Genomic DNA, 18,103 nt, shown 5'->3' with positions numbered 1-18,103 from the left:
GTTTAATCTATATTTCACGAGTGTCGGCCCTGCCTTAGCAGCAAAATTTGACAATTCGACCGAGTACCACTTTCACGGACACTCTTTACCCAACACTTTCTGTATGTATGATACTGTATTGAATCCAAGGATATTGAAGCTATTGTATTAAACAAGTCTACGAATAAGGCTGCCGGACTAGACCGAATCACGGCGCAGTTTCTAAACAAAAACATAGATATTCTGTGCCCTATGTTATGTAATATCTTCAATCATTCTCTGCATGCCTCTACGTACCTATGTTCTCTAAAAAAGCTAGGGTCGCACCAATATACAAAGACGGAGAGCCCACTGACCCATCTAGTTATCGGCCAATATCCGTGCTAAGCGTCCTTAACAATCTACATGAGAAACTTCTTGCAGCCCGAATACATAAATTCCTAGATAAATACCACATACTTTGCCCACAACAGCATGGTTTTCGTTCCGAGCACTCAACATCAACCGCGGTGCTGTCTCTAACACAAGCAATTAACTCTGCCCTAAACAATAACAAACTGGTGGCTGTCGTGTACTTCGACCTAAAAAAAGCATTCGACACCGTAGATCACTCCGTACTCTTAGGCAAATTGAAACACTACGGTTTTAGAGGTACATCGTTCGACCTATTCCCAAGTTATTTTCGTGACCGGTACCAGATAGTTCGCATTAACAATATATATTCATTGCCTCAACGTATAGAAATTGGTGTTCCACAAGGATCTGTCCTTGGGCCCTTATTCTTCTCCAGGTATATAGACGATCTGCCATTATCTTTACATTGCTCCGACGTTCTGATGTACGATGATGACACAGCTATAATTATTACAGGTAACAATATCGAGGAAGTTGAATCTAAAACAAACTCGGAGTTATCAAGAATTTCTAAATGGTTTTGTGCCAACAAATTAACAATTAATACCAAGAAAACTAAATATAGAATTTCTCATTCTCGTAACAAGACCATAAATGTTAACTCCATCAATATAGCTATCAACAACCACTCTCTTCTTCATGCAACCTCTTACAAGTACCTTGGTGTTTACTTCGATAACCACTTAAACTGGCAAAACCACATAACGGAAGTTTGCACTAGGTTGGGGTCCGGATGTTATGCTTTATTGCAGGCCCGTAACTACTTCGATAGAGACATTTTACGAACATTATACTTTGCGTTCATCCACTCTCACATTACATACTGCATTGAATCTTGGGGATGGACTTATATGACTTACCTAGAACCTATTCAAATATTACAGAAACGATCTCTAAAAACAATAACATACTCTAAGCATGATCATCCCAGTGAACCACTGTTTAACGACATGCAAATTTTACCTTTTGATGCATTGTGTAAAGCAAAGTCTGCTGCGTAAATAATATCATACGGCACAACAACCCTTTCGATGCATCCTTGTTCTACACTATTTCTCGGCCCACTAGAAAAGCTGCATGTGGTAACTTCAATCTGCCCCCACAAACAACGCATATGGAGAGCGTCAGTTGCTGTTTATAGGAGAAAAAATATGGAACAGCTTGCCGCCTGAAATAAAGAAAGCCCAAAATTTTAACACTTCGATGAAAATTTTATCTAAGGTTGAATGATGCGAGCTAACTTTGCGATTTTTTGTTTCCTGGCATGTCGCGTTGCAGTCACAAAAACATCATACGAGCTGGATGGTTATTTGGTGTGTGCAATTTTCAAAATGCGTGCCGCTGTTCTGGATTGTGAATCTTGTTGTGGCCTAGCAACGAATGTTGTATTTGTATTGCATTTGGGAATACAGATACTGGTATTGTTGACTACTTAATATGTCCCCGAGTTGTCTTTTTTATGTTATTATGTACGCTTTAGTGATTTGCTTGCGTTGGTGCACCTTTTGACACTATTGCGATTATATATTTTATTGTCGTTTGGCACGAAGATCGCATGCTAAAAAATGCTTGTAGTACTGTACAACACCCTGTGTTTCTGAGTGTTAGTTTCTTTTTTATGTAACAGTAAGCCTCCATCACTGTATCATTTTCTTTTTGGACCCAGGACTAGCCATTGGCTACGGGTCCAAGAAGTATGATGATATTTTGTGTTGTATAATTCAGCAAATAAAAAAAAATAAAAATAAAAGTGATACTAAGTCCTGGCAATTTTTGACACAGTAGCGGCACTTGCGTCGCTTTGCTGGCCTATGATGTGCAGGGCCACAGGCCGAGGATCTTTTGGCCTGTGAATGGTCTATGGGCTCACCTGACAGAGGTATGGAGACAGTGGCGTGTTGCTGATGTTGTCTTTGACGCACGCTTCTGCCCAGGGAGCCAGGTGCTTCTCGTTTACCTGTTCCACTGCATGTTGCATGTCGGCCTGCACGTGGTCACAGCGAGAGAGATAACCAGAGTTAGAGAACATAGATCGTCAAAATACACATTTCAGGAAACTGGTACCAATAACATCAAAGTTCATGCTTGCATTAGCACATTATATTAAGAGAAAGAGAGAAAAGAAACGTTCATTCATATTTAGGCTGTTTACAGTTATGGTGGGTGGCCTCACAACTTCCGGGGCCTCACTGGCTATGGCGGCTCGCCAGGCCTAGTGAAGGGTTACCAGTTAACTTCCAATTTTCAGTTCCGTGAGCCATACTTCTCCTGACCAGCACAGGCGAGGTGGAAGCCTCCGGGAATAGTGTGAGGTGATAACCAGAGCAAATTTTATTGTTCTGGCTCATTACATTGTATTGTGTTTCTGCTAATTTATACAGGCAGTTGCTGTATGTGAGGGATATTGGTCAGCTGCGAGCTTGGAAAGTTTCTTCCAAATCGTTTTCCTTTAGATGCAACTTGTTCCTCATCAAAGCCCCCGTCGCGGAGTCCCAGTTTCTTTCAGAAGCTGCGTCTGTGACACCACGTGCAAGCCATGTATAGGGCAATGTCAGTGTTGGACGTGCTTGCGATGAGCATCCATTGGGAGAATGAGCATTCAGGCACACATTGGAAGTGAATTAAAATATATTCTAAAAAATTTCAGAGTCCGAACGTTCGTGTGGAGTGTCCTTGCATACAGAGGAAATCCACATGACACTTGCTATAGCGTTGTGGCAGCCTCCGGGCATAGTGTGCTGTGATAACCGGAGCACAACATTTTATTGTAGGCTCGTTACATTGTATTGTGCATATGCTAATTAATATGGGAAGAGCTGTATTCAAAAGATTATTGGTCAGCTGCGAGCTCAGCAAGTTCAAATTTGATGGCACCACCCCATTAAGAGCATTGGCTTGTGCACAGTTGACACTTGCAGCACTCTGTTCAAAGCATGCTTCAAGTGTCGACCTGTGACAGTTGTTCATTAGCACTCATCCTGAGTGCGTCCTTTTCGTGCGTCCTTTGTGCTTGAGGAGCACGTTGCATGTATAGAGTTGCTTGCCCCATAGAGTTTCCTAAAATTTACTAGAGGGGACTCTAGCGCCGCGATTGTTTAGCGACCATGGGAATGATAAGTAGTACACACGTTTGCGTAGTCTGATTCTGATTCTTTATTTCTGCATTCATTTACAACAAATGCTAGGACAGGAGCAAAAAAACCACAATCATAGCGGCTTGACGAAGGCCCCTGTCCCTACAGAATTTGCCAGGAACCAACACACATACTGAAAAACTGAAATGCATCCATATACAAATTATCTTTCGAGAAAAAAAATATAATCAAACTAATAAAACACTGAAATGTGTGTTTCAAATTGACAGCACAACAAAGGGTTTCCTTTTTTCCTTAAACAGAAGACACTTTTTTTAGAGAACGGTTCACAACGTTTACAAACACAGTCGTAGAAAATATGCATCATGGTGAAACCACACAGATTTTCAAGTACATAAGAGCATGTAGGAAGGCTTTAACACACACCACAAAAATAAAAGATATACCATACTTAAGACACAAGAAAGAAAAAGCAAGCGCATATGTGGCATAAAATTACTCACATAAAGCCACACGACTAAGAAAATACTGCTTTCACATTCGACGTGAAGTAGTATTTAAATTAATGTTTTCTCCCTCAAGATCGTTAAGCAGTAATGATATACGGTAAGGTAGCCGGTCTCTTCCATGATTGGTTCGCAAAAAGGGGACAGCCCAAGTTTCACACTCTCTGATGTCATAATTGAGTTGATGTGGTTTGTTTAACTTACAAAGATGAATAAATGCACCATGGCCTCGTTTAATGTTTTCTTTATACTTCATGGCAAGGTTAAACTCATAATGGTAACGAAATGAAAGAACATTAAACTGAGCAAATAATGAACTTGTATGGCTGCAAGTCTTCGTACTTGCAGTTTCGTTTATTGCTGTGTTTCGGTTTTGTTTTGAAAGAAAAATTTAACCCTTTTGAACTTCATGACCTGATTTGGATAGGTAAGTTTAATAGAATAAGGTGGTGAAGCGCAACCGCTGAACATTTCCTGATTTTTGTTTCGTGAGAAAACAGATTCAAGCCACACGAACACATACGGAGCCAAAAGCAGGCCAGAAGTACAAAGATAAGACAAATGTGTGTACTACCCATCATTCCCACGCTCGCTGAAGCGCCATGCGCTGCAGCTCCTTTAGACACTAGCACCAGAGTTACCCTAGAGTATATTAGGAAACTCTATGGCCTGCCCTACATGTGATATTCTAATTTTTTGCTATCACATTCACTGCTTCGCCCTTGCCACGAAACACTTTTATTTTTTCACATGAATTTTTGCAAAATGGGACCATGTGCATCTGCGCCGTATTACTGCTTTGGAAATGGGGAGTTTGACAGGTTGGCACACCGAACTACCCCATTAAGAGGTCGCAATGGGAACGTGAAAGTGCACAGCTAAGAAAATTCAAGGATTTTCAAAGATGGCAGAAAATGCCAGGACTTTCAAAGGTATCGAAAATGCATTTTTGGAATTCAAGGGTTTTCAAGAATTTCAAGGACACACCCTGTTTTTGAGCTACCTGCATAAATAATCAGATAGTTGACCATGAAGTTCTGTACTTACTGTGTCAACTACTTTCAAGTAACCAAGAACGAAAGAGAAGGAGAGAGGGAGAATGTAGTGTAGAGTACTCTCTTAGCTGAGCCTTCTACGTACACAGATACTCAGGTCGCACTTTATGGGAGTAACGGTTAGCATACGATATTGGCAAACTGGGTATCCATTCACCGACACAAAGCTTTACATCCACAGCAGGAACACGCGCTCTCTACATTGATGGAATGGTCAACAGCACAATCTCAGCTTTAATGTATCATTCATAGCACTTGCAGTTTGGCACTTTGAACTATGAAGTTTCGTGCAGTGTGTTAGAAAATATTGATAAAGCTCAGTACCGTGGAAATTCGTGAAGTGGCAATAGAAGAACAATTTTTTAAAAATCATTTCCAGACAAAGCTACTTATCTAGTATGCCATATATGCTGCGCTGAATGATTTAGACCGAAAAACAAAATACAACCTCGCTGTGAAACATTCACACAATATTGGGGCCTTTGAACAGTGTGTTAATTCCTGCGTTGCATTATGATAAACGATGAGGCTTGATAATATTTGACTGTTCAAGGTAAAATGGAGAGGTTAGATCGAATTCACACCTACTGGCCATAATACCCCTCTCACATCAGCATACCAAAGGTCCTTTTAAGGGGTACTGACAGAAAAATTTGTGGCCTCGCATATTTTCACTTTAATGCCTTGCTGGCGGCCTGTTAATCATAACATGGTACATCGTTTGTTACAATGCACTAGAGATAATTAAATTAAATATAGGCTCTCGTAAAGAAAACATGATCACTCTGACGTCGATCCTTGCCCACGCGGGCCCAGTCTACCCATGCTTCCCCAACCTCAACGAGGTCACCCGCTCCCTTGCACGAGGCCTTGTCAACCGCGCTGGAGCTACTGGAGACGAGATGGACACCAGGGACAACCTGACTACCTACAATGATCTGGTTAAGAACTTTTACCTCAGACGCCAAGCCTTTCCCCCACCTCACCCCAAGTCAACCGGGCACAGGCCACCACTTAGCGTCTACTTCAAACAAACACGTATCCCTCACCTGCCCGCCTTCACCTCATATTCCCGAACTTGTACACAACATCTCACTGCCGATGCTGTGGCGCTCACCCGGCTACGCTTCCACATATGCTGTATGAATGCCCGGCAGAGTATAGACACACTAACGCCACGACCCTTTTTTCGAAGCTTCATGAGGCTCTGTGGAGCCCCGCTCTTACCAACCAAACCTGGGCGACCCAGCACCCCCAGGAGGCGTCGTCGAGGCAAGCCCTTGATGTCCCCTCATGGGAGGCCTAGGCCCGGCCACCTACACCTGCTGGTTTCTTATAATAAAGTTTATTCCTCCTCCTCCTTTTACCGACCAGTCTCAGTTTCGATTTAAGGGAGCTCCAAAAAAAGATAAGCCGCCGAGCGCATCTATCACCACCCACTGTGTGCAACCCTCGACCACGTCAGCACACAGAACTGTGACACGTTTCCGCTTGGTCTGAATCAAGAATTTCTTTCGAATGAGAAACAGGACTGCAGTGTCAACAAACACATGCGTCGTGGCCACGGACTCCCGAGCAGCCACTGAGTAGTACTCTGGTGGAGCAAATGCAGCAAAAAAAAAAAAAAAAAAAAAAGAATGGCAGCTATGATGCCATCGTAACTTGTTGCATTGACAGCAGTGTGGTGACGTAAGAGAAGTAAGGGGATAACCGTGGATAACTCAAGGTGTAAATATTATGAGGTGCTTCATTACGCATGCAAACATCAAAATTCACATAAAATACCTCCCAAGTTATGTACACTGTTGATATACACATGTTCATGAGAATTGATCTCGCAGGCTATCTCGGCCGTGAAATTTTGTGTCAGTATCCCTTTTAAAGTTGAGTGGCAAAGAAAATTCAAAGCAACATTAGCTCAAAGGCAAATCGGTGCTACACGGTCCGCTTAAATGTTTAACAACAACTACTATGCACCTATGGTGCTTGTGTCGTTTCAAAGTGACTAAAGAAATATAAGCTCTAAAATGCCCACTTTTTTTTTCATAACTAAATTTTTCAGTTCATAGTCAATAGTACTAATAACTAAATTGCCTTTCACTGAGACATCAGTGCCCCAAATATGGAAATAATGGTTGCAGTGATGGCCACAATGTCTACTATGCAACGCAATGCATCTTGCAACGTCCTTCACTACAATATTTTGCAGCTATTCTCGGCCGATTTTCAGCCTCAACGCTTCTAAAGATTACAGAGACGATAAAAATCACTCCATCTTTTTCCTGATTTAGACAGTGGCTTTCGCTTGGCTGCTGGTTGCGTGGAATCGCAGTCACTCAGCGCTTATTGTGGACATCTTTTAAATACTACAGCAAGCAGGCAGATCAAACAAAAGCTGCGAAAGAGATGAGACAAAACTTCCTCGATGCGCAGCAGTCAAACGCAATGTTTTAAATGACACTAATGTGTTGCTGCTAAAGAGCTAGAGCTGACCAGCTATGTTGAATTTCTGGTTCATACAGCGAAACCTTGTTGTACGTTCCTGCTTCATACGATTTCCAGACCCTTAGATTTGATGATTTGATATGTGGGGTTAAATGTTCTATAACCCCCATATGATTATGAGAGACGCCGCAGTGCAGGGCTCCGGAAATTTCGACCACCTGGGGTTCTTTAACCTGCACCCAAATCTAAGCACACGGGCCTACATCATTTTTGCCTCCATCGGAAATGCAGCCGCTGCAGCAGAGATTCGTTCCCGCGACCTATGGGTCAGCATTTCCCAACTCTTAGGCTCAGCACTGCTAGAAAATGAGGTCTGCAGCCAGAAGGTGTGCAAAAAAAAGGACCTTTCGTCTTCTTGTGAGGTGCCATGAGACAGGCAGCCGGTGTGCAGCGACGGTCACTTCTCTGCACAGCAATTTCCCTCCTTCCCCTTCACACAGTTTAGCTTAATGGTCCCCTCAGCGTCTTCGAATGACACAATCATCCCCACAGTGTCTTTTCTGAATCGCTCGATCGTCACTCTCCGTCAACCACACACCAACCTGAAGGGGTGCTCTAAAAGATTTTGACAGCCAGCGGCGATGCTGGATGTCTAAACCACAATTTCGCTGAGCATTACAAATCCTACATCCGTAACAATGTAAATAAAATGCACACTCATTCCACACACGCTTGTCAGAACCCATTGCTGCAACAACAACCGGGGAAACACTGCAGAGCTAACAATGTAGCACAAATAATGGAGGCTGTCACTCCTCCAGTCCACCACGGTTCGGTACGCAACTTATGAAAGCGCACCTGCCGCTGCCACCATACAACACGCTGTGCCACAGAACCAGGTCAACACCGCCAACATACCGAATAAATATGGCCGCTGTGACGTCATTAACTCCACTGTCACAAACAAGCGCTCAAAAAAGGGGCGCGCCGCCAAATTTTCGCGACCAAGCACCAAAGATACACCTCGAGGTCAACGATGAAGAAAACAAGCATCCAAAGACTTCCCGGGCGCGCCGTCTCTCTCCCCTCAGAAGCGTAGGTTCGCCGACGAACCTCCTCACATCGGCGGTCGAGCAGCCCTGGAAGGTTCTAGAGGGAAAGGGGCGCGGTGATGCAGAATTTCGTCATGTGTCGCAGACGGCCTTCAAAACATCTCGCTCTTTCCCCAGCCTCGGCGGCGCATCGCGCTGACGGAAACGATGAGAATTTTCTGGAATCTAGCACGAAGGGTATTTACCTGAGCAGCAGAGATGGGAGATGAGGAGAAGAAGGAATTTCACGCCAGTGTGCGTAGGGTGTTTCTGCCGTGTCGTCGGCGAAGCCTTTTGTCCTCAGTGACAAAGGTGAAGAAGGAATGTAGCGCTAGTGTGCGTAGGGCCTTTCCGCCGTGTGGGCGAAGCCTTTTGTCCTCAGTGACAAAGGAGGAGAAGAAGAAGAGGATTTCCACCAGAGGGGTGAAGACTCGTGCTACAGGCAGGAGTGTGTGTCTACTGCCAGCGAGCGAAGACGCGTGGCAATAGCTGTGCGTGGGAAGCCGTCGTGTTACCGGCGAAGAAGTTTGGTGCTTGGAGAGCGGCCAATTGAAGACGCGAGGTTTCCTGGTAGAGAAACTTTGGGGAGAGCAGAACGACAACAACACTGGACTTTGAGTGAGTGATTCTCAGAAGAGTATCATTCAGACTTTTGTTCCAAGGACTTTGGACTGAATAGGTTTTCGAACTCTTTAGTCTTTAAGTGTCTTAGTTGTTCGATGCATGGGACTGCATTGTAGTGCGTGTTGTTGTTTGTGCCTGTTGTTTCGAGTGTGACTGATTGTACTGTGTAGTACGTTGTTTGATTGGTGACATATCGTATTCAACTATTGTCGAGTGTGCCTATTTTTGTATCGATTTGATCTGCCATAATTGAAAATATAATTTTGTTTAGTTTATCAACTCTCGGCTCTGACTTGTTCTTTGGGCCACAGCCGGCATCCGCTGGCGCGCCAAATAGGACCCCTTCTAAGTTGTCCAGGCTTTCGTGGTATAGTTCGGGGGGCCGATATTTCGGTCCTTAGAATTAGCCCGGCGATCGCCTCCCTAATTAAGGGGACCCGTGACATCCACACTTTTCTCCCAAAGCACATTCATTTTCGGTTTGCTCCACCCATCCGGCTCTCTGTTGACACCCATTTTTTTTTTTATTTCTGGATGATTCTGCATACCAGCGGGTTGCAGGAACCTGCTAGGACAACTTTGTTCTAAAAGACATCTGGAAGGTTTCTGGCTATCAGATGCCAAAAAGAAACTATGCGCACTCGCTGCCATCTTTGTGAGCACTCGACGAATCGCAATGCAGGTGCTTGGGGACTTCACCTTTTATTGCTATTATACGTACCTGACTTTAGCCTTTAAAGCATGTTAGACCATGCAAGACATTAGAACAATTACGAGTGACGGTGAACATACCGTCACATGTCTTAAATTAAGAGAGATTGCAAACTAATCAGCACGTATGTGCGACGTAATGTGTGATAGCCATGAGCAGATGTCTCTGTGAGAGACGCTTATTGCTTTAGCGAGGTTTCGCATATCGAGTTCGATGACGATCGTTACGAGCACTGCACAGAGTTGAGCTTGTTAAGCCATTAGTGGGGCAGTAGTTTGCTTTAGTAACGGGGCGAGTTGCGCGTGAACTTGCACATGATCGTATCCCAAATGCATACAACCAAGACCATGACTTGCACTCTTCAGCAAACCTAGTCCCTTATTTCGATACTGAAAAAACCAACACTCAAGTGGCGCATTTGCTGCCCTGGTGGTAGCGTTTCTTTACACTTACGCTGGTTGTCCCAGCGTTCGGTTTTGCAATACTTGGATTGTCTCGGAACAATTCCATTCTCCGGACTTGGGCATATGTGACCACACTTTGTTTCCTGTTTGTTGACTGAAACTAGCTGGCTGGCCTTTCGCTGCTCTTGAGATACCAAAGTTCGAAAGTCAAGAAGTCCCTCTAAGTTTCTTTTCTTTTTTGAGATGTAAATGTACTTTGCCCTTGCAGGTCAACATGCGCTCGTCAGCCTCAATTTGATCTGGGTTCAGTTGCATGTTGGATGTTTTTTCGGATTGTGCGTTTATTTTCCAAGTTTTTTTTTTTTTTAAATGCATTAATAAGGTTTTGCTGTATATGGTCAAGATTTTGCTTTTGAGCAATGTTTTTATATTCCATACGTTTATTGAGTGCTGTGAACATTGCTTTGTAATAAATAAAAAGCCGACTTTATTGACTACAATATGCAACAATTTTTGTGTTCTGTACCCTCTGAGAACAAGAGTACTTCTTTGAAGTTTGAAAAGACAAATTCACTCTTTCTTGACTCATAACTCCTATGAACTAATCACCTTAGGAGAGTTTGTATGACGGCACTTTTAACTCCTTTAATTAAAGTAAAAGGTCTTTGGTTGAAATCACATTAAAAATGTCCGTGTGACAAGGGTATTAAAAGTACCGTATTTACGTGCATAATTTGTGCACCCCTGATATTTTGCCAGCTTTTCGAGAAAAAAAATTTGCTCGCATATTTCGAACTCCCTGACCCGCCTGAGCCAGCTCGCCGGCGCGCACACCTTCGGACCTTTCGATGCTTTAGCCGGGTGCGCGCCTCGCCGAGCAGATGAGCGCAGTCAAACAGGCTGCGAGTGCGGAGTCCCTTCTTCTGAGGACTTCCCCCGAAGTAGGGATCCTAAATACTGCACCCGAACACAAACCTGCTGACGGGTAACCGGAACTGCTGGAGCGTTTGCCTGCGCCTGTCTCCCAATCACTATCACCGCGATAATGGCGAGAATGCACGCTCGTGTGACGGCACAGACGACTTTCTGCATCGAAGGCGTGCAAGGGACATCCACGCCAACTGTTCCCCTCGTTCCCTGAATCCGCGCTGCAACGGACGCTTGGCCGATTACGGAAGTTTAGGTTTCGCCATCCGGCACATGTGTTTTGACGGTTCCCTTGCGATGTGCTACAGTAATTATAAATACAGTGAAACTGAATCTCACTGTTGTAAATTTCGCCGAAGAAAACGGGAAGCATGCTACCACAACGCATTTCAACGGGACGTACTTCATTGTGACGACCGACGCGACCGGTACGCAAGAAAGCAGTGCAGTCCACGCTTGCTAATGCAAGTTTCTTGCCATTGAAGTAGGCCTTTTCAATTATGTGGAGATGCTTAGTTCTTCCAGTATCGCTGTGTCATGAGGCCTAGTTTCTCCCATTGTCGAAAGAGGTTCAAGAAAATCTGGCGTGTGAATGCATACGACGGAAATTAGAGAGGTGGGGGGGTGGCAGCGACCTAATTGGACTTCGCTATCATTGATTCCCGCTAGAACACTCGTGACAGGATCTGACATGTTAAAGTATGTGCTAATTATTTAAAAATTAACAAGTAAACTTTGTTAGTGCTCCAATTTATTTCTTCTTTGTTTAAATATATATATATTGTGCACGTTAGGACTATGACACAATATTTTGTATGCGCTCGTGAAACCCCCGCACAATTTGCGCACCCCCTTTTCTCAGGGCCCCAAAATCGTGAAAAAAACTGCGCAAATTATGCGAGTAAGTGCAGTAGACACACGCAATTCTTTGTGCGCAACAGTAAACTGGAATTAAGAAAAGGCACAAACTCACCTTTGCCAGCAGTGAGGCAGCCGTGCCCCAGTAGCTGTGATTTATCGAAAACCTTTCAGAGATGATTTCAGTCACTTTCCCTTGAGCTATTAAAAAGAAAAGAAAACATGTATCAAGCCATCTTTGGCATTAAGTGTCAGTGCAGAAACAAATGCACGTAGCTTAACCACTTGAATTTTCAAGTACCATGCTTTCTCAAACCGAAAGCGTACCAAATTTTTCGCAAGTTCGAAATAAAAAGGTATGTCAATGTAATGTTACAAGACTTAAAAAGGAAAGCAACCATAACAAGCCTTCATGTTGACAAAAAAAAAAAAAGAACTACCACACTTCACCTTCGTGAAATGCTAAACTTGGGCTGATTTTATTAAAAAATCTGCATCTGCAATTGACTACAGTAACCAGCAACAAACTAGATCCCAAAATTGTAAGCGATTTCTGTAGGAACAGGAATGTAGGTTACGTACAGAGCTCACATATACTAATAGGAACGCATGCGGCGTACGGACAATTGAAGACACGCATTCTGTGGCAGCTAAATCAGCAGGTACAGGTAAGCTCCTTCGCTCTCGACTTTCTCTCACTTTCAAATAAAAAGCTTCCAGCTTGCTTCTCTTGCTTTTATATTTGTGTGAAGAAATAGAGCGCTCTGGCTATATCAAGCTACAGCCTTTCCCTTTTCACAGAGGTACGTACTAAAACAGTGCAGCAGCCCTTTTCGGAGCTCGATTTTAGACTTAATGTTTTGTCAAATATATATTATAAAAATGGTTTTTCTGACAGTACTGCACATTATTTCTGCAATCCCTACATTCATGGATATGTTTTAGCGTAAGAAAAAGTACTAAATCTGGAAAAAAAAATGAAAGTTAAAAATGCTGCTTCCCCATTAAATGAGTACTGACAATATTTTTTTTTACTTTTCAATCTTTTTGTACCAAGTAAGGTCCCACACTTTTAAGCCCTACCAAGAATACTGGCCAACCAGGCAGCATCCTAAACAATTCATTATAATAGCTTCACTTGCCATGGTGGCCTAGTGCTTATGGTCTTCCTACGGCAGACCAGAAGGTCATGCGATTGAACCCTGGCCAGGATGGCTTGATGCTCGCGTACTTGCTTGATGCTCGCGTACTTGCTTGATGCTCGCGTACTCAAATGCTTGATGCTCGCGTACTCAAATTCAGGTGCACGTTAAAGAACCCTAGGTGGTTGCAATTTTCGAAGTTCTTCACTATGGTGTCCCCCGCTATCATATCATGGTTTTGGGATGTTAAACCCAGCAATTATTATTACTATTACTATACAGAGTAATTTCTTTATATGCGACAGTGGTGTAAAAGAATGTTAGGTATAAGAGACACCAGTGCGCCTACATTTAAATACAGGTTGCTCGGGAAATGGTAACATGGCACCCTGCTTGTGACAAACACCTCGTATAAGGGACAAGAATTCCTCCCTAATGTATGTCTTTTATAAAGGAGCTCAACCGTAGTAGTTTTTTATACAGATAGTTTTTGTTAGACAGTTTAGCAGGGCACTGTGTTGAAATGTCATGGTCCAAGTTTGTCATGTCACAATGTTATTGTGCCTTGTAGTTTCTTGCTCATGAAAGCATGATGTCTATTCTGAGTGAAGCGCATAAGCATATGTAGACTGCGTTCCCATCAGAATGCGGTCGGCCTTATTGCGAGTCAAACCCAGAGCATCGTGATCAACAGCTGCATGCCTTATTGAGAGGACCGCTCACTTGTGTTCCCTTGGTCGACGACGTTGTAGATGTCTCCCGACTTCCCGTGAAGACACACATGCCAGATGGCACGGCACAAATCTGACACATGCACCGTGTCCATCTTGAGATCCTTCGTCCACAACAGCTGCAAGACAGACAAAAGACTCATCGGGTTTACTAGTGGCGAAACAAGCTGGTATGAAGATATGACAGCGACGCAGCCTAGCTGCTGCTATTAAAATTTTTAAAAACAGATGATGTGCTTAGAGTGAAAAGCAAAGATATGTGCCTCACATAGAAAGGAAACATTTGCTTTTCAAAGGTAGGAGGGACTACAGAACTATAGAAGAAGAAATAAACAATGAGTGATGGATGCATGATAGACTGAGACAATCAACACTGGCTAAAAAAGGAAAACCTCAGTGAAGAGCTGTTTGGAGAACGGGACTTCAATTTGTCAGGGTGGGATTTTGAGTTGGTCTCTCATTGATCCATGCTGGAACATTGAATCTATACCAAAGAAAAATATTCTTCCATTAAAATATATTTCAAGTACCAAAACCACAGACCTAAGATGCATGCCACAGAAAGGGGCTCCGAATGAGTAACGACCCAGAGTTCTCGTATTGTGCACCTAAATGTGGCTGTACCAGTGTTTTAGCATTTCATTCCCATTGGAATACTGCAAAAAACAGGTGGGATCAGACCTGCAACATTTTACAAAATGCATTAAAACTGTCCAGTCAAGGCATACTGACATGAAAGGAACGAGAAAAGGCACAGTGCCTGCTGAAGAAGAATCACCACATCAAATTTCAGTGAATGCAGTGCTGAATGGCAGCAGGAAACTCGTGCTGCAAGCTTCAATTTCAGCATGAAGCCACTTCTCCAGCACCATATACAGTCAGGCACACACATACAGAGGCTCCCCATAAAGGAACAGACAACTGCTCAGAAGACGAACTGAGATAATCACCCCACTAATGAAAAAAATTATCGTATTGGCTAAAACAATCCTTGTTTTTCTTATTAGACGAGTTTGATATTCCTATTTCATAACTAATGCTGCGAAATTTTACTTTTAGTGCCTCATGTAGCAAGATGTGAAGATGTAGAAGAGTCTGATCATATGACCTTATACTGGTGTATGCAGTTAATGGGCTCTATATCAGTGATGAAATGCAGTATACATTTTTTTTATTGTAATCTTTTCTAACTTCAAATGTGAAAATATGCCTTCGTTTGTAATAAGCAGAACAATAGCACCGCCTTTGCTTGAAGTACGATCCAATGCTCATGGGTGAGTGGCAGCATAGTAGTGGTTGGCTGAAAGACTATAGCAGAGCTTGTTAATGAGTTGGAGAATCAATAGGAGCACCCTGCTTGTGAGGCAAACTTCATGTGATGACAAGCATTTGGAAAACTTATTCTACCTGCTTTTATATTAAAAAAAATTATAGAAACTGTCAAAATGAAGGTAGTTTTAACCACAGCTGCACTCACCACTGTCAAAGCCGAACACTGACAGCAATGAACAGTTTGCAAGTAGGCCTATCGGCACCATTATCGCTTTTCAGCATTATGTAGTAGGGAGTAACTTTTTATTAGCGGCCTTGCTATTTGCTTACAAAATATTAAAGTACTTTTGGAATCAACCCACTGCCAAGCGGGAGCTTTCCGTTGTTGTAAAAAAAATAGGTTGAGAAAAATAGGTTTCCAGCCGCTTTAAAATAAGTTTTTGGCTTCTACATGAACAGTTCTTCAATAGCCAGAGCATTCTGCAATGAATATATGAATGTTAAAAATCTTCACCTTTTTCCCGAACCGTCGCGGGGTCTCTGACCGACACTTGCCAATGCCCACTAAAAAGAAGGTGACAGGGACCTCTGCGTCTATATCCGGGAAGCAGGATGACTGCCCTTACACTGGACAAGACTGATCCTAGCTAGACATGACGGCACAGCCAAGAATACAGAAAAAGAGTGGTTGGTGCAGGGATTCAGTGGCCGAGGTGGCAGGGACGAGAGACGTGTGACCTTTTGACAAAGAACGAACATAGATCCTAGTCTCTCTAAAGCATTTGTAAATAGTGTAAATAAGTGTCTTGTATATAATATGTACAGCTATCGCAACAAAGTTACTGAATAGGACATTTTTTATAACAATGAGAATGCTTTGGCACCTTCATACAATGAGTTACAGAGAACAATGAATAGCAGCATGACATTGCCTCAAAAGCTTCGAAGGAGATGACAAGCCAAATGATTATAGTTGTACAGAAACTCGCGTTCAGCTACTGAATCAGCACCGAGTGAACGATTTCTGCTAGCAAACATCGTACATACACACCAATTTCTGAAATTGCAAATCGCCTTTCCGGAACCTTGCAGAATTTCGAGGGCAAGTCCCACTATAATGAGCTTTTGATACAGTGAGCACATCTTGTACAATGCAGATGTTCATAGGCTTCATGAATGTAAAGCCCATAAAGTAAAGCTGAGAGCAAAAGTCAATGATGAAAACAGCATCGACAAATGAAGTATAGCAAATGAAGGTATATGAAACAGTAACTGAGTTCAACCGAGTTCCTGTAACATCAGCAAATCAAGGGTGCACATAATGCGAACTTCTTGCAAAGCTCTCGTTCTTGATCACTGTGAAACTTTCTCCGTTGTATTTCCCTTTCCCTTGTCTTTCTCATATATATTATATGTTGAATAAACCAAGTTTCAGTCTGTGCTTGTTCGTCTCCTCTCTTGTGTCTTGTTAGTTTGCACTCCTAATATTTCATTATGAATATATACCAACTAGCCCGTCTATCAACCCCTCTACTATCTAGGATAATATTTTGCAGAGTGTTGCACATCTAGATTTCTTCGAAATGTTTTAGGTTTGCTTAACTATAGCTATAAGCTTATTGGGCATGGCATTAACAAAGCAGCAATGTAACAAGCTTTCTAAAAGCAGTGTGGGTTAATTGCATGTAAATTCACTCACAAAATAAAAGCACCCTCAAAAAAAAAGTATGCAGAAAAAAACTTTACCTTCATAGTTTCCGTCAGGTGCTTGTAGACAGCACCTACTAGAATGCGCGGAACTAAAAGGAAAATGAAAATGACGAGGAAAAACATGCTCAGTGCTTGAGAAGGACCATGACAACAAAAGCATGCAGCAGAAACATTCTTCTTCCCCTCCCAGACAAAATGCATTCCCACCAGAAAAAGAAAAAAAAACACCCAGAAACACACCAAGTAACGCTGCCCCGTGAGCAAAAGAAACATGAGAAAAAGAACGGCACTAAATGTTTAAAGATGAAAGACCGGAAAAGACAACAGATTGAAAAAAAAAAAAAAGATCTGGCAAGCAAGAACAGCATCGATGCCAAGTAAGAGTTTGACCACGAAAAAAAAAAAAAAAAAAAATTCTTCAGGAACATTTGTAAGCGAGAACCAGCCTCACCAATGCCATGCTTGTCAGCAACACCATAGACAATGGCAGGTCGCAATATTACATAATCGAGATCTTTCATTTCTTTCAGATCTTCCTCCACTGCTCGCTTTAGCTGAGCTGAAATGGTCCATGGGTCCAACGAGGAATTTTCTTGAGCTGGTTTCTAAACATGACAAGAAAAAAGAAAAACACAAAAGAGTGAGAGGTACAAATCCTCCTATTTTATGCCTTTACAGAACTGCTGTCAGCATCACAACTGCAGCATCATGCAACAAATGTGATAATTTGATGATCAGGCGAGAATGCGTGTAATAAAGTGCATGTCTAGGGCTTAACGTTCGTTTACAAGGCACCTCTGTCACGAGAACGCCCCTTTCCATCACAAACTGTGACCAGTCAAAGCCGCTGTGAATGGTCATGGTGGTGGTCACAAACTGTGAATGTTCACAGTTTGTTATTCAAGTGGTCACAAGCTGTGAATTCTTTCGATGAATTGCCCCGAGATGCGGGGCTAATGTGCTTCTGTTTCGCATGTGTTCGTGTTTTCGCGGTTAGTGCATCGAGCAGACACCAGCCCTGGGAACGAAATTAATGGACTTGCGCGTTCAAGCACTCATTATGTTCACCTATTCTACAGCGCCTAAGCCACTCTTTTTAAACAAGTACCACTGAGGCATCTGTCCTGCAGAAACAGGT

General features: G+C 42.8%; 1 protein-coding gene across 1 annotated transcript in view; it reads right to left on the bottom strand.

Moving 5' to 3' along the window:
* LOC119172394 (dTDP-glucose 4,6-dehydratase) overlaps positions 1-18,103 on the bottom strand; it is a 57,358-nt gene that overhangs the window by 12,019 nt on the left and 27,236 nt on the right. The window contains exons 7-11 of the mRNA XM_037423467.2: positions 17,417-17,570; positions 17,002-17,054; positions 13,976-14,102; positions 12,226-12,311; positions 2,264-2,377 (exon numbers count right to left, since the gene is read on the bottom strand). Of these exons, the coding sequence (XP_037279364.2) occupies positions 2,264-2,377; positions 12,226-12,311; positions 13,976-14,102; positions 17,002-17,054; positions 17,417-17,570 (534 nt within the window). The remainder of the gene's footprint in view (positions 1-2,263; positions 2,378-12,225; positions 12,312-13,975; positions 14,103-17,001; positions 17,055-17,416; positions 17,571-18,103) is intronic.

This window comes from Rhipicephalus microplus, chromosome 4 (genome assembly GCF_043290135.1).
Source record: "Rhipicephalus microplus isolate Deutch F79 chromosome 4, USDA_Rmic, whole genome shotgun sequence".
NCBI classification, from domain to species: domain Eukaryota; kingdom Metazoa; phylum Arthropoda; class Arachnida; order Ixodida; family Ixodidae; genus Rhipicephalus; species Rhipicephalus microplus.
The sequence above is the reverse complement of the archived record's forward strand: the minus strand, read 5'-3'. Positions and strand labels throughout refer to the sequence as shown.